Consider the following 17,292-nt stretch of genomic DNA (forward strand, 5'->3'; position numbering starts at 1 on the left):
AGCAAGAGAAACGCCGGGCAGAATTTTCCATCCGCAACTTCTTTTTCCTCGAAAAACGCACCTTGGGGTGAAACAAAGCTTTTCATGAATTTGTTGCAGTTTTGGTCCAACACCCCCACCTGGAAACCTTTAATTTTGGTATTACTAAAGCAAAACGCTCCTGTTTTCTGATTTGTTAAAAATCTATTCAAATTTTATTTTTAAAAGTTCAAAAAATAGAAGTTTGATTCAACCCTAAGAATTTTTTCTCCCCAAAATATTACTTTCAGTCAATCTGAAACGTTTTTTTAAAAACCTTCTTGGCAATGGCAAATGGACCATAAATTTAATTGTTTATACCGTTCTAATTAAGATCACAAGTCCCCTGGACTCCTAAACTCAATTTCTATAAAGTGGGTTAATCTGAAGGTACTCGGATATTTGTCAAACCTTGGTTGAAAATGAGTTAATAAGCTGTTTCTTAATTGATCAGTAATAAATATACTTTTTTCTTATCTAATTTAACAGTATTTGAAGCATGCTGTTATTAATAAAGACGGAAGGTTTTTTTTGCGTGTTGGAAAAAAAATCTTTTATTTAAAGATAGAATTAAAAAATAAGATAATAGGTTGCTTGGAAAGATGACAGTTTACATAAGAAAAGATAACACATCTGGATAGAACAACAAAATGGTTATCTGTTGCTGTCAGAAGAACAAGTCACAAACATGCCAATAAGAATTGGTTATTTTTTTTCCCCAGTTGGTTTAAAAGCATTTCAGTATAACAGTGAACGACATAGAGGCAATTATACAACAGCACTGTCCTTCCTCTTCAATAAACCATGACAAACTTGCTGTAAAATTTTGCAAGGCTTGTAACGCTCACCTGGATATCTTCTTATGCATAAAAGAAGGCTCAAATCCCAGTCAGCAAAAATGTACAAACAACCATATCCTAAAAATGCATGGTACGTGCAAGAATGCACCACAGTCATTGGAAACACATGCACATGAAATATTCCTTCTTCGTAGTGGTGTTGTTTTCTGGACAATCCCCTTTGTTCTACCATAAATGGTTAATTATACATTTTTTTTTGTTTAGCTCAGCACAAATGATAAAACTGTAGTCATCAGAGATCAGTAATGAAGGAAGGAGAAATGACCCAGTGACATTTTATGGATATTTTTTGCCTGTTGTCTAACACCACCTTGTGCGCTATTTTGTTGTCGTGTTTTTCTAACGTATGAAAAGGTCCAAGGCTTTTGAGCGGGATGTTGTTCTGAAGCTTGCAGCGCGATAACGTGTCATGGTTGAGATACGGGCACATGCTGATTTGTACGACCAGATCTACTTGCACAGGTGCCTGCTAGAAAGAATGAATGATCCGGGGCTTAGGGTACTAACCAGAGACTTGGGTCCTGCCACAGGCTTCCTATGTGGCTCTACAGAAATCATTCTTCCTTTGCCCATTATTTTTGCCCCATGCTTCTCCTAGAAAATATGGATAATAATATATGAAACCTTGTTCGATGCTTCAATATTATGGCAGTGGTGGCCCTGAAAGGGTATGAAATAGATGGGCCAACCCTTCCGTTTCAGAAACTATGGTAAAAGAAACTCATCTCATGTAGAAATCACTTAATTTCATTATTTAAAAACAACAGTGGTGTTCTCTTGCTTGCATATCATAGGCTTAACCTTACTCCCCCTCCAGTACTATCAGATTAGCATTGGAGTCCTTTCCTGGATCCGTCGGGGAGATGTAAGAGGAGGATAAGAGAAGTTACGACAGAAGACCTTATTTCTTTTTTGGGGCAACTCCCAGGAGACAACGCCTGCCGTCTCTCGTGGCGGCGGTCAGATTGTACGTTACACCCGCCGTAATTGCTTTGACTGTAGTTTTGCAACATGGTTTAAACAGTCCGTCTGGGCGTTTGGTGCGCACAGCTGAAAATGATACGGCCTGTACGACTTGGGGGAAAGAATGATTTTCGCAGAGTCAGTTTGCCATGTGGCTAGATCCCAGTACGTCAATGGACTTGCAATAATCGTGCCTGCGTGTTAGTAGCCGCTACAGTACCCTTCTTCTCTCGACTAGATAGACTAAACAAAAAAGCATTTTGAAAACCGGATCCTGAAGCACAGCTCCTAGATCTTTATTCAGGCACCTAAATGTAAGCAGATGGATTCTCAAAGGTGTATTACATTTACAGTTTTCATTGACTTCAGTGGGGTTTTTTTCTCTCTCCAGCAACTCGGGCCAATTCTGTGCAAGTGTCTGCATAGGGATCCAGGATCCAGAATTTGGACACCCAGATTTGAAATTTTTGGCTTGAGAAGAATTAATTTTCCCCATAATAAGTGGATGGATGGGGTGAAGCTCAAGGGTTAGAGAAGCTTCTGTTTGTAACCCATCAGTAGTTTTGTGGGACATTTCTGAATATATGGTAATATTGAGCTTTAGGGTCTGAAAAGGTTATTTAAAAGAGTCTGTGTTATAAGAATGCAACAGCACTTCTCATCTTCTAAAATGCAAAAGAACTAGATTTCCATGATGTCGGATGAAACAAAAATAAATATACCATGTTAAGAACATTGTGACGACAATGATTCACTCGAATAGATCTAATATTTTCTTTTGGTGACCAATTTTTTTCCCCCCTAAAATAGTATTAAACATCTGAAGTTATCAAAAATACCTGTAGTTTTGAAAATTATTTCCATCTTCTATTTTACTTAATGTACATGCCTCATCCAGAAATTATTAAAGAAGCATGAGTCATACGGCGCTCATTTATTCTTGGCGCACAGCCATCCTCAATATACATATTGGTATTTTCAAACTGTAGATACATATGCATGAAAATATTATGTAAAGTTCCAAGATCACAGTTAACACAGCATACATTGTTCATCTGTGTATTTACAAAGTATTTAAAGCACACAAAATTGTGCATTATAATGTACCAAATTTAACAAACACTTGGTTGCATGTAGAGCAACAAGTTACAATAAAAATCGGAACAAAGACAACCAATAAACAGCCAAATTGCTATGTACAAACAAGGCAGGAAGCAATTAAACACTGCCTTGCACACTTCACTTCAATTACTTTTTCTCTGAGGAAAAAAGCAGCAGTCTTACATCTTTGTCATTTTAAAGAGTTTGAGACCAAAACCTTCCTCGGGGCAAGTCTACGCAACTCCCATTGCATTTAATGGAGGATTCATTGCATAACCTGGAAATCACATTTGGTCCTTTTTTTTTTTTTATGTAGTGTTTTAATTATGCAATATTTGTTTCCAGCACTGGACCATGCACGGCACGGCACAACACTGCAGCATGTCGTGTCCTTCAGTCCTCACTCAGGCAAAACTCCCATTGACTTCAAGGTGACTTTTGCCTGAGGTAAGGGCCCTGGATCACCTCTGGCTTTTGTCATTTTTAGACAGGAATTAATCTATTGGTTTCTTGATTCAGTCTTTGGGCCAGGTTCTCAAACTCGGCATTGAAACCTTGGACTTCATGGAGATGCCCTATGATATACCACTGGAGAATCTGCAGCGCCCGCAGCATTTGGACCCCTCTTGACTTGCATGGCACGAGAGGGGGGACTTGGGACCCAGGAACGGTAGAACGTGGCCCAAAGTGACATTAATAGAAACGCAAACACCAAAAAAGAAACCTGTGCAATTTAACAGAAAACGTGCTTAAGTAATTCACAGTTTGAAGGAAAATGAATATTAATGAATTAACATTAATTAACATTAACATTCATGAACCACAGTTAAACACCCCCTGGCAATGATAGCAAAAGGAAAACCCCATCTTTCTAAACAGGAGGTTTTCCATTGCCTAGTAATAAGATAAACTTAATAGCAGTGTACTTCTTCATCATAGGCAGACAAGGTTCTTTGGGTGAATATGATATCTTGTATTAAACCGACTTAAATAGTTGGGAAAAAAAAATGTTATAGATGAAAAATTCTTCATCATAAAATGACCAGCTTAAAGGCTAAATCTTGCCCCTGCTGACAGGGTACAGAAAGGCAGGGAGATGTTCAGGCTTTTCTTCCATCCAAGAAGTGGGGTGTGCCATAAGAGACAGACAATGAATATAAAGACTCATACATAGTAGCTCTGAGGGGACTTGCTCTGTGGGTTAGAAAGATCCCCTATAGCTTCAGCTGCCTGTGGGGCCTGATCTATAATCAATGGTGAAAGGCTGCAATTACCAGCTGGCAGGAGGCATGCCTGCACTGTGCTCCCGCAGCGTACGCTAGTGCTCATTGCCATGGTGTGAATCTTGGGGAATCGTGCCCTGACTTCCTGCAAAGGATACTATGGCCCAGTATCCTTGCTTCCCATCTCTGCCAGCAAGGACAGGATTTAGCCTCATGAATCCTCCTTAGTCAAAGTAGAAGATAAATATCTATAGATATCTATATCTATAGATATATCTATAGATATAGATATATATAATGATGTGTGTGTATGTATTTGCGAATAGACTTATGTGCTGCTATAGTGGAAAAAAACAGAGACCAGAACTTGATGAAATCCATGTTGTATGAAAATTCATGGCCCTTTTCTAAAAATACTTTTTGCTGATGGCAAAGTTCAACACCTCAGAGCACTCTGAATCAAGAACTTAGAACAAGTTTCCAGGGTGTACAGCAGATTTTCAAATACACTACACCCCTTGTTGTTTGTAAGGCTGCATTGAATTTTTACATAACAGTCATGAGCCATGTGTTTAAACATTTTAAAAGAGTTGACCAGCAACTTAATGCATTTCTTTATAACCCACTGAACGTAAAGATGCACCATCTCTTTCCAAAACATTGCTATTTAAATACTGCAAACATAAACGTTCAGGATAAAATATTCCATTCCCTTCTTCCCACCCCCCTTACTGGCTCCATTTTAAAATATTTACACTTCAGCAATGAAGTAGTAATTTATAGCTTTCTGTGCGTGTGCCTTTGCTATATGGCAAATCCAATCATTAATTAATGTGTAAAGGTTAATTCACAAAGCAAACACACAAGCATGGAAGATGGATGCTTTTAGCGATAGGTCTTTTTGAGCCAAATTGTCAGTGGGTAGACCACCTTCTTGCAGATGCAATGAACTGCGGGCGCGAGTCTCTGTACTTGCCTATCTGGCTACTAAGTTGCCAGCACAAAATCGGGAAGTTTTAGATCTACAGCTGTGAAGACATGGATCCACACAATTCGTTCGTGGGTACACAAAATGAAGGCACATTTTTCTTGCAGGCACACGTCACGTCTGCAAACGGAAAAGGTGCGGCCCAGGTGAAATTATACTCCTTTGTGAAACACTCCAAATGAATAGGGTACACTTGGCTTTATGGGCCAGGCACAGACATTACACTTTACTGGGATAAGTGATCAGAAACCAGTTTATACCCATAACAGAACAGAAGTTTGGCGCACAGATTGGTTTAAAAATGGCAGGACCCAGTGTATGACTTGTGCCCCCCGGCCAAACGTGCGTTCTGTCTGCTACCGATCTAAACTATGCTCCTTACAGAAAACTATGCAACTTAGACCAATTTGACCACAGGCTTTTTGAATGTCTATACCTAACCTATATGAATAACAGATATTTATCCAGATGTGTGTGTGGAAGCCTATTCAGGCCCATGTCTATGCTCATTTATAGCAGCTGATGATCTAGCTAGCAATATTCAGGTGCACAGGAGGCACAGACCTCTGGCCTGTCATGTGTCTATGCAAGATTCATTACAGAAGAGACTGTGTTCTGTGGGGAGTGTGGTCTAGTGATTAGATCAGGGGACCAAGATTCATCCCTGGGTTTTGTTCTTTACTGTGGGCCCTTGCTCTTGGCTCCATGACCGGTTTGTGATCTTGGGAAAGTCACTTAACCTCTCTGCCCCGATTTACCAAACTCTAAAATGGGGATAAGATTTACCTACTCTGCAGGGGATTCTTTTAAGTAGATTGAATCAGCATCACCACTTACGAAGCACTTGAGACACCCCGTCATAAAGTGCTACAGAAGTGCAAAGCACTATAACTGCTATTCTGACTGTGTTTTGTTCTTTATTATCGAAAGACCTTTTTTTTTTAACGATTCATTTAAATTACTGAGGACTTGCTAACACTCTTAAAAGGCACTGGCTTACCCAATGGCTGACTTGATACCTAGGGGCAGTAATTAGTAGGACAGATATTTAAATCAAATGACAACCCAAAGTCTTACCCCCACCGAAGTATTTATGCCCAGTACCAATCACTCATTACTTTGACCGTCTGTTTCCAAATGAAGTGATGACATGTGGTTATGCTTCTGAAAGTTAAAGTATGTGTGAGAACCTCAGCATGGAGGTAATGGGATGAAGGAAGTATGCCTTGAATGTTATTTAAACACAGTTATATGAAACAACATTGGAATCAAGATGTAGGGCTGAACTGCAACTTCGGTTTGCAATCTCGGGGTCAGATTTTCTGCTGGTACAAACAGGCAAAACTCCATAGAAATCAACCCCTTCACAGCAGCAAAGAAGTTGGTCATTGGAGTCATATTAAATGCAGGGCTGCTTCTGGAAGAAATAAAGAGCAGAGGTGGAAAAAAATAAAAGGTCTTCTATCATCTGTCTAACTAGCAGAGTGCAGCCTGTTTTGTTGGGGTGGGGAGCAGGGGGACGGCTTGTGATCACAAGCCCTAGTCGTGGGGGGCACCCTTGGAGCACCAGAGCAAGACAGGATGTGTTTTAGGAACTTCTCATTTTAGAAGAGCCCAATAAAAGAGAGATCAGAGCCCAATAAAAGTTTATTTTTATTAGCTATAACCATGGTCCTTTTGCTTACCGGTCAAATGGGTCAGGGCCCCACAGGACTAGGTGCTGTACTGTGCACTGTAAATTGTTTTGCCTGCACAGCGCAGGCACCAAATTGTCCTGGTCCCTGTTGATAAAGAACATTTTATCAATGACTGCGAGTAACAACTTGGCACAATCTTTGCCGCCAACGCCCTGGTCTGGCTCTACGGTGTATTCAAAGCTGTCTCACCTTACACACTGCTTTGTGTGATGACACAAGCTTCAGCTTGTGCTACATAAATCCACTTTAGTTAGTCTGTAAGGTGCAGATCTATCCTGCCTTCTACCTGACTTCAGACTAACATGGCTAACTGCACCTCTTTGCCTTCTAGTGGTTTGTTTTCCCCCTATCCTGTACTTCCACGTGGGGTAAAGCCTGAAACACCTACTCTTCCAGCTGTAAGCAGGCCTAGCATTTCTCCTTGCCTCCTCCCCTCTGACACGAATTTCCAGGGCAGGCCTGATCCAAAGCTTCTGCAAGTGAATGGGAGTCTTTCCGTTCTCAGTAGGCTTTGGATGGTGTCCGTGTGATAGGTGAAGACATGGATATGTATGAAAAAAACACCACTAACAACACAGGGAATTACAAATGTAAATGCCTCCGAGAAAGTGTTTTCCCTAAGTTCAGAACAAAGATACTTTTCTTGGCCTCTACATACTGCCCAAATGTTACGGGTGGGATTTTAATAGTCCGGGGCTTTATGGAAATACTAGTTTAATAAGGAGCACAGGTTATGTGCCAAGTGCTTACCTTCATCTCAAGGACTTCTAAACCTTCGTATTAGACTCAAATAGCTTTATGGGAAGCCTTAGAGTATATCCATGCGGAGGCTGAAATACTGAAAGAGGAGAAAGCTGGGCAAACATGGAGCGAGCAAATTTTACCAGTAGGAATGTGACCTATAAAACTAAGCTTCAAGAACTGTATAAGAAAAATTAAAAGTCAAATGCCTGCACAGCACCTGGGGGTCTCTCTCCACTTCTGTTAATTTGTCCAAAGCCTAAGAAGGTTTGCACTAAAATGATCCAGGGATTATGGCTCTCGTTAATATGGATTTAGCTTTCTAGGGCATCTTCTGGAGTTTAAGAGTCTGTGAGCCATACTTCATGTTGGAAATGATAAAATAATGGGACTCATTTTGAGGTGTCCTTAGGGAAGTCGAGCATGTCCAGATACTATCTTTTTCCACGACCTTTTACAGGGTGACCAGATATGGACCCGAATCAACACCCTAGATCCAAACTGCCCAAGTTTTCTCCGATCTAGATGTAAATCTAAATTTCTAAGTGTCCAAATATAAAATAATTGATTCACACGCCCTGGGACTTTAGAGGCAGACCTGAAAAAAAGACAGGCTTGGAACTAGTTTTTATGGATTCATCTCTAATAGGACTGACAATACCTGTATATAATCTGTGCAGAGGGTCAGAACAAGGCCTGTGCTCCATTTAAATCCTATTAAATCTTCGATGTATTATTCATTGACCCGTCAGGCCAGCTCAGGCAAACCTAGCTAATTCCCTTGGCTCTTGATGTTGAATGGCAATCAGTCTTCTAGGTTTGGAGAATAATACTGTCAGATATTTGTGTTTCCTTCAATCTAAGGGTTTGAAACAAATATGAAGGACCGCAGTTGCATTGGGGTATGCCAGTGTTCGGAGTTGGCGCTGACTGTATGTAGCACAAATTGCTAGATTTAATTTCTCTAGAACTGGGGACAAACTGGAAAGTACGTCTGGTATCTTCACCGTTCAGTGCCTTTAGGTGTCTACAAACCAAATCTGCAGAAAGTGCATGTTGGGAAGTGGAAACATTTACAGGGAAGAAGAGAAAACACATCTTTTGTTATCCTTCTCAAGTGACCTTAACCAGAGATGGAGAGGAGATATATCTTAGAGAGCATCTGCTAGCTTTATAGGCAAAATCATTTGTGCCTGAAATTCTGCATGCCTCAACATTTGTGGGAGTAATTAGGAAAATGTCAATGCCTAATTACCTATTTGAAGTCACAGACCATTATGTTAGATGATGGATGTCTGTCGCATGTGCCTGAAAATGATAATTTTGGCAAAACTGCAGATGCAAACGATTTTGCGCTCGCCACCAGGGACCAGTGTTTAAGGCTGGATCCTCGTCTGAAGTCAGTGTGCATTCCAGATGAGGATCTGAATTTTAAAGGTTGTTTCGAAAATACAGCGCTATATTCAAAATGCTCTCTATGCCGCTTCCGGGCAGTGAGGGGCAGTGCAATAACCTGATACAAACTCCTACAGTGTGCTACTGAATATTTCAGAGAGGGGAGAATTCGACTGGTCATCCGAACCCGTTTTTTGTCCTGTGGCGTTGTGCAAATCCCCGCGTCCTACGGATTGTGCGTTCAGGGCCCAAGGCTTGCCTTCTTCGTCCAGTAGCGTGGTCTTGTAAGGTTCAACGTATATCCTGCGGATGTTCTGCCTCGATTCCTCATACTTGCCTTTCCCGTCTTCTGGAAGGCTTGTCGTATGAAGTAAGAAAGTGCTCCGAGGCCCATCAGCGGGAAATTGCTGCTCGCTGGAGGTAGGCTCTTGGGATAATTCGGTCGCTCTCATGAGATGCTGTGTGTACACCCCCTCGGAGAGCGACGCAGGCTGAGTCTCGCTGTGCACGCGCAGCCAGCGATGGTGCCGGCTGAAGTAGTTATAGTGCTGATGCTTCCCCAGCTTTTTTTTCCCCAAGAAGCTCAGAGCCTGCCTGGAGCTGGAAGTCTTCTCTGTGCTTTTTGACGTCAGCCCTGCTATTGTCAGACTGTTCATGTACTCCGTGCAATATTCAGCGTTAGCATCCAAGGCACTGCTCGCTTTTGGGTCCTCTTTCAACGTCAGACAAGGCTTCATGTCGTGTACTTGGAGAACATCAGGTGCGCTACCACCCAGGCCACCGCCTACCTGCTGGGATATATCATGCGGGGAGGAATACACTAAATCTAGTTCTCTGGGGCTCAATGCATCGCTGGAATCGTAGTCGCTGTCGGTTGGAAGAAACACTTCAGAGCAGCCTTCTTCATCCGAGCAGGGCTGGGAATCTGAAAACAGAACAGATTAGCTACTAACCGGACATGCACTTAGAAGAGCTGCTTAAATGCCATTAGCGTATATTCTTCTTAACTTGGAAGCAAAACGAATATTGGCCAAGCTTCTGGCAATATCTGTGTATTTCCTTTGTGGAATTTTCCACCCAGCCAGATGACAGTAGCACAGACAATAGCGGTGGTGGATTTATGGCTGGTAGAGGACAGCAAGAACTAGGAAGGGCAGACAGAATTTATGTGGTGAAAGGAGGACAGCAAAAGAGAAGCACTGGGGATGAGATGAAATTTTAAAATGACTCATTTTCTGTCATTTGATTTTCACTAAATATCACGGGGCTTGACATTTTAGACACAGAGAATCCTGTCATTGGAGTCATTCTGGTTTTACACCTACTTAACTGAGAGCAGGAGATGGTCTTGTGTATTTTTAATGGGAGCGGCAAAAAACAAAAAAAAGTTTGACAGCAGGATGAACAAACTGCTTTTGTCTTTCTCGGGTTTAGAAGGCATGTCCAAATCCAAAACGGACCAATTGCACCCAGGGGTGAATGTGGTAATCAAAGTTCAGCCCAGCTATAGCACCGAAGTCATTGCAATTCTCCAACCATGGCAAAATACGGGCCAAACGCTACAGCTGATGTGGCATATGTGCCATGGCACGTTTGATTCTCTAGTGTCCTTCACTATAGGTAGTCAGTTGTATCACATCAAAGCACGTACAAACTGGGTATAAAATAATACCCATTACTCACTTTGCATTTGTATAAGCTACCACACACCATGGGGAATAACACATTAGTTCCACACAGGGGACAGAATATATTCTGAATTGCATGGTGTTAATGCCAAGTATCTCTACTGAAGTCAACAGGGCTATTCTGCATTTACTTCATGTTACGAATAGCAGAAATTGGCCCAGAGACCGGGGCGGGGGGGGTGGAGTGTGGAATCATCACTGTATAATGGATTAAACTGACATATGCTTGTACAAAAGCCACAGTTTCCACTCAATTTCTTTGGGTTTTCTTTTAATCTAATAAGAGCAGATTTACGTGGTTTCCTTGGCTGTAGGAAAATGCCACTGAGGAGCTGAAATAAGTTATTACAACTGAAATGGTCATGGCAGTTGTTCAATGCAGCGTCTGTAGCTTTTGTTTCTACCATGTCATTAACTCATTGTTAATGACAACTCAGCAGAATGATGGTTTACTTCTTTTCCCCCAAAGTCCTTAGCCTATTAAAAATATATATATAAAAATCAGGTGCTGCTGCTTAATTTGCTTCCATTCTCCGTGCTGCAATTCTTTTCTTTCATCAGTTTAATTTTCCAGCTATTCAGAGAAGCAATAACAGGCAATAAAACGGGTTTAACGTTTCACTTATTTGCTTAACTTTGTGTTCTGGAGGGTCCGTGTAGGACACGGGAGACAACAAGCTAGCCGAATGAATTAAGCCAAAGTGGACCCAATGGCTCTAAGAAGTCAGCTGTTCTGTCAAACCAAAACTGAATGATCACAGGAAAGAATGAGTGCAAAAACAGAGAACTGTCCAAAGGTGGAAGGAAAGGATGGCCAGGGGTCACCACAAAACACTTGGCTCCAGTCTTCTGCAATATTCTTTGGTGTCTCTAGGGAACACTGAGCTCTCACATAGAAGATACATTTTCAGCAAGCTTTTAGTACTTTTATTTCCCATTTTATGGCTCAAAAGATTGAATTTCTGTGGATGAAATTCATCCTTGCACAGGCCAGCCTGGAAACCAGATCCTCAAAACAGGGATTATGATACCTAAAGATACCTACAGTGCTTGCTCTGTGCATAGGGATGCATATCACCTCCGACTGATTAGTGTTTTACAGTATGCAGCCATTAATTCAGTGTACAGTCTTCACCAAAGTCATTGCCTGAGGTCACGACTAAGTGACAGGATCTAGGACATTATGCCTCCCAGTGCTGTGGTCCTTCCTACACCCACTCTGCCTCCTAAGCACAGCATGAAGTGAGGTGGCTAATGAATTCACTAATGAATACTGATCTTGGGTTTTAGGCATGGGATTCCTGGGGACAGGAGGCTGGGATATCATGGCACAGCAGACAGCTTCAGCATGCAAGGCCAATCAATAACTGCAAGTCGTTATGTCTGAATGGCTCCTAACTGCTCAACAACAGAACAACCGCTTGCCTAGCTGGCTGGCAAAACTTGTCTGAGACACATGGCTGGCTTGGTAACAACGACTATTACGTAGTATCTTTATTGGCACAGGTATATGAGAAAAAGATCCCCCAGGGAAGGGAACATGTTAGGAGACCCGCTCTTCAGGAAGGGAAACAAGACCAGGCTGGGTCCCAAGAGCTCAGGAGCTCAATAAAAGATTGTAATCTTGGCCTGTTCTATTTCTGCAACTCAAGAGGGAAACCGTAGCTAAACGAATGTGTAGTGAAGCCTAAGATTAAAATTATACTAACTTTGCTGTTTTGGAGTAATATCCCCCGTGTTTTGCTACGCGCATCAAACATTAGTTACTATCTCACTGGTTGCGAGCTCCTGCAGGTGTCCTTGATGGTGTCCTCTTAGACCTGGATGGAGCATCCCCACTCCAAGAGTGGGAGAACTGCAAAACGCTACATCAAGACAGATGGGACATGGGTCTTCCCAACTGAGGAGATGTGTTTAGAGCAACGAGCGATGAGTTGGAAGAAAGGGTAAGTTTTGAATAAAACAGCCACCCCAAACCCCGGCAGATAACATCTGTGCGCCCAACAATTAGCTACTCCAGCTGGGATGCTGAAAGGCGCCAAAGGACCCTAAGCACCAAGGTCATATTGGATTTTTTAGGTTCATTTGAAAATCCCAATGTATATGTTAATTTTGCCTTGTCTGGTTGACTTCTTATGAGCAGAACAAATGAGGGATAGAGATCTCTGTTGCCCACTGGGAATCCATCCACTGACTTCAATGGGCACTGGCCTGGAGACCCAAAGTGAGAGGCATGAAAGCAGAGAAGACCATTTTGAAGCTGTTGGGGTGGGAAAGGCATTTTGTGGGGGGGTGGGAGGGAAGTGGCCTGACAAAGCAGTATGGTGGGAATGGGGGAAGGAGAGGAATGGGTGTCACTGGCACAGCGACGGAAGAGAGTGATTCTGCAGTGACTGGACGACCGTATTAGAAGGTTTCTATAGCTATAATTGCCATAATTTGTGATTATGCAATTTGACAGGCCGCTGCTGAAGGTAGGATTGGAGTCTACTGTCATCGGATACCTCCATGCTTCCTTTAAGCTTATTTTATTCAATGTTTGGCTTAAATTAAAGAAAGACAAAACCAATTACAACCAGAAGAATTACCAAAACACCTCAATCAGCCTGGAGATAATATCACTGATGAGCTCCCAGTGTAAAATGTGGAGTTCAATGAGTTATCCTGATTTTCTACTTTGTTTCCCTGAGCAAACTGAAACAACAGGGGAAAAAAAAAATCTCATTCCTTACCACTCAAAGCTTTTCTCCTCTGGCTCCTAAGTTCTGGTGATGGTGGTGGTGATGGAAGACAGTCTAGATGGGACGATGTTGAACTTATCTTCTTCTGAATCTGTTCTTCTGAAAGGTCCACAAGTTTCATGATGGGAAATCCAGCTGATGACTGCTTGTATCTGGCATACTGCAGCGCTTCAGTGATCCACCGCATTTCACGCCAGATCTCATCAATTTGCTTCAGAGGAAAAAGAAAAAAAAAAGGGGGGAGAGAGTGGTAAAATGCTGCAAATTGCCCCATATTGAAGGTAATCATTTTGGCTTCCTTTGAAAGCCTACTGAAATTTTTTTTTTGTATGTATTTATTTTTAAGCCAAAGCTTTGAGAGGCATAGAATTGCTGCTTGTCCAAATCTGCTATAAAACTACTACAACTGATGGAGCATAGATGAGAAACAGGTCCAACCCAACCTTCAAGGCATATCCCTCTAGCCAACATTCAAGGTCTGGCCTTTCCTTAGGGTCAGATTTATTTCTAACCCAGGATGCCTGTTCATTACTTGAGGCAGCTTGAGGGGTTTTAAAAGTTGGTTTTATTCTGCAGTGAAATAAAACCAAGACTCTTTGAACATTTTTGTCACAGGGGTATGTCACAGCGCTTAATCTGATTTTTCAAGCAAAACCTGAGCTGTTCAATTGAGGAAGTAACTCTGCACGTGTTTGTGCTGAGGGTTAGGGCGCCCGCCTGGCCTGGCAGAGCCTCAGACTCAAGTTTCTATTCAGAGCAGAGTTTTTCATCCCAGATTGCTCTGAATCAGACAGAACGAGCACTTGAAAGTAAGAGTCCCACATCCCTGCCCACTGCAGTAAGTGCCAGTCACTCTGTCCCCCTTTGGCATTACTATGCCAACTGAAATCAGTGGGTGTTGTATAGGTGCACTCAAAGGGGTCCCTTTAAAGTGACGCTTCCCAAAAGCTGTGAGCTTTCTCCCTGGATCTTGGATACACTCTACTTACATTTCTTTTATAAGATTATAACAAATGTCCATTGCCGTCAATGGAAAGACTCCTAATTTCAAAGGGCTCGGGGGATCGGGTCTATAATTGGTAATGTGGGTAACAACATAGCGGGTAAAGAGTTTGAAGCAATATGTTTGCACTTTAGATCCCTGCTTTACAAAGAATGGCCTTGATTCAGCTCTCGGTTGCCCCAGTGGTCTATTGAAATAGATGAAGTTAAGTGGTGCAAAATGAGAGAATTAGGCTTGCTGTTTTATGAAATTATGGTCCAGAGCCACACAAAGAGCAACACACTAGAGAATTAATTCCTCTATGCATCCACAGAGAAGGAGTAACACAGACAACAGGCTTTTACCCTTCTCCATTTGCTGGGCTAAGGGATCTCAGCATTGACCTGCGAGGCCCAGCTCCAGGACTGACTACGAAGCAGTTCAGGTTTTCCCCCCCATTTAACCCTGGCCTTTTCAGCCGAGACGGCTGTCCAGGGGTTAACCAGCACGGTGGCAATATTCTGGGAGCTGGACCAAGTCCGCTAACATATTTCTCCAGAAGCACTAAGCAGATATTAGACCTTATTTATTTATTGTTTTGGTTGCTCTGAAAGACAAAACACCCATCTCAAACTCTAGTATACCGGTTCATTATTCATAAAGGGAAAGCTGTAAAACTGCACTGGATCAATAACCCTAAATCCCTGGCTTTATCTTCCCGTAAGCATTTTTAGTCTGCACCCATTTCATTAAGACTAATGGGAATTGGGTCTATACTGAGCCCTAGTTCCATGCACGACACCCTGGCCCGTGGCAGCATGTTTAAACCGATGGCAGGATGACTTTAAGTGTCTGTCAAAGCAAGACATGGGCCTTACTGTGGATCATGAGAGTCTTTTGATAATAGCATTCAAGGGTTATCTTTAATCAGTTCAAATGTTTTGAAGGCTAAATGGATGGCATTGCAGCTGGTTCAAGGGATGTAACAGTGGGTGCAATACCCCCCGATGCAGTACCCTTCTCTCAGATCTCTCCGGAAAACCACATCGCTGCATCCTTTTAGCACAGGCTCCTGTTCACAAGGCAAGACCGAGCACTAAGGAATACCTCCAAAAATACTTATATCAATTATCCTCAAGTCAAAGTAGTCAGACGCAACAGTAAGGTTAAGGACAATGGCAGGAGAAGGGTTCAAGTGTAAAGGGTCTAAAGTAAAATAACTTGCAATGAACTGGCAGTTGGTGACCATGCAGAAGTGAGCAGTATCCGGGTGTGCTGGGTGTGGGAAACAGAGGTGCAGTGCAGGAATCAAGTTAGTAGGAGGCTGCAGTTTATAGTGCCTGTCTTCCAGCACATTCACAGAGTTCATTTTACACTCATTTTGTCTTGGTGCAAATGACTGCAGAAGAGGCAGGACAATGAACCATCAGATCCTTTATCACACTCATAGAATTTGGCACACAGACTCCCTCCACGACAGCTGCAGCCTCTTACCCTAATTAGGATTCACAAGGGCAGTATGAAATGTGCACAGTGAAAATCACAGGGGCAATACTGCAGCTCATCTCCAAACTGCATGTGGAAAGATTAATTTCTTTATTAAAAAGCATATCCTATTGCTTTTCTCTCTGATGCCATTGTAAAGCATCTCCCAGGATAACGGACCAGTCATATTTAATGAACTGGGCGTCTTTTTCATCTTTAGAGTATTTGAAGTTTTTCACTGTATACACGATAACTCAGCTGCAATTTCAGCATCGGCACTCGAGTACACGTTTGCCTTTTCATTCTGTCTAACGTGCAGGTTAGGACTCCAAGTACCTTATCTACTATTTTATTTTTGCTCTTGCTTGCCCTCCAACTCCTTTTCAGAACAGCATTTATATAGGCTCCTTTGCTCTTTACAACGTTTGGTTTGTGTAGTGACTTCAACACTGTTTTAGATCTGGGATCACACAAATGCTCTTGCGGTTTTGTGGTTGCCACTGAAGGCTGCGCCATGTGGCGGGCTGAGAGGTTTTTTTGCCAATAGGTAGAATACAGATGGTTTTCATTTGAGAGGAAACCTGACAAGGCTAATACACTGTCACAATCATTCAGTACAAAACCCTGAGGTTTGAAATACTCTCCTGTGTTTTCCTGAGAATTCGATTAGGAATTGAAACACCCCAGAGGTGTAATACCTATGTCTATAATGCCCATGCAATTAATATACATCTGTTTTTTTTCTTGCACGAAGGGTGAAAGTCACCCTGAAGCCCTCCAGCACTAGGATTCATACGGCTGATGGAGTGCGGGGTTGAGGGGGAACAACTGAGGCAGAAGCACAATAGGACGTGCCGCCATGCAAGGCCCCATAGCAACTCCAAGGAGTCAATGCAAAGGGGGATCTGGGTACAGGACAAGGGACAGCAGAAACACAGCCAACAGGTATGCACATATATGTGCCTGCAACAAAAGCCCTTCAAAGAAGGTCAAACAGTAATCTCAGCCCCTCTTTTAATTAGTGTCGGCCCCAAAAGAAGATCATAAAGGCTGTATAGATTATTTGTGCCCTAGGTAGATTCAGTGCAAAGCCAGCATTGTGCTGAGGTTGCACCCTGGTAGAATTAATGACCAAATGGTTTGCAAAAGCCAAGCCCGACATAAAAGAACCCCTGATGGCTAACCTGCCCCTGCTTTCTTCTTTGGGATGTCACTGGAGAAGACTCTATCCAGATCATTTTCATTGCCAATAATCTCTAGATAAAGCATATGCTATTGCCAGAACTTTTCATTTTCTTTTTGTCTTTGCAACCTGGCAGTGAAAAAAAGAAAAAGCATCCTCTGAAAGAGAGAGAAGCCACACTGCAAATTCAGGCTTGCTGCCCGCGTGGAAGAGAGAACTCTTAGAAC

At 42.3% G+C, this 17,292-nt stretch overlaps 1 protein-coding gene across 1 annotated transcript in view; it reads right to left on the bottom strand.

Moving 5' to 3' along the window:
- Window positions 1–551: 551 nt before the first annotated feature.
- Window positions 552–17,292, bottom strand: part of ANKFN1 (ankyrin repeat and fibronectin type III domain containing 1) — a 108,654-nt gene continuing 91,913 nt past the window's right edge. The window contains exons 17-18 of the mRNA XM_019494366.2: window positions 13,407–13,626; window positions 552–9,911 (exon numbers count right to left, since the gene is read on the bottom strand). Of these exons, the coding sequence (XP_019349911.2) occupies window positions 9,118–9,911; window positions 13,407–13,626 (1,014 nt within the window). The 3' untranslated portion in view covers window positions 552–9,117. The remainder of the gene's footprint in view (window positions 9,912–13,406; window positions 13,627–17,292) is intronic.

The sequence above is a fragment of the Alligator mississippiensis genome, chromosome 8, assembly GCF_030867095.1.
Source record: "Alligator mississippiensis isolate rAllMis1 chromosome 8, rAllMis1, whole genome shotgun sequence".
Classification (NCBI taxonomy): domain Eukaryota; kingdom Metazoa; phylum Chordata; order Crocodylia; family Alligatoridae; genus Alligator; species Alligator mississippiensis.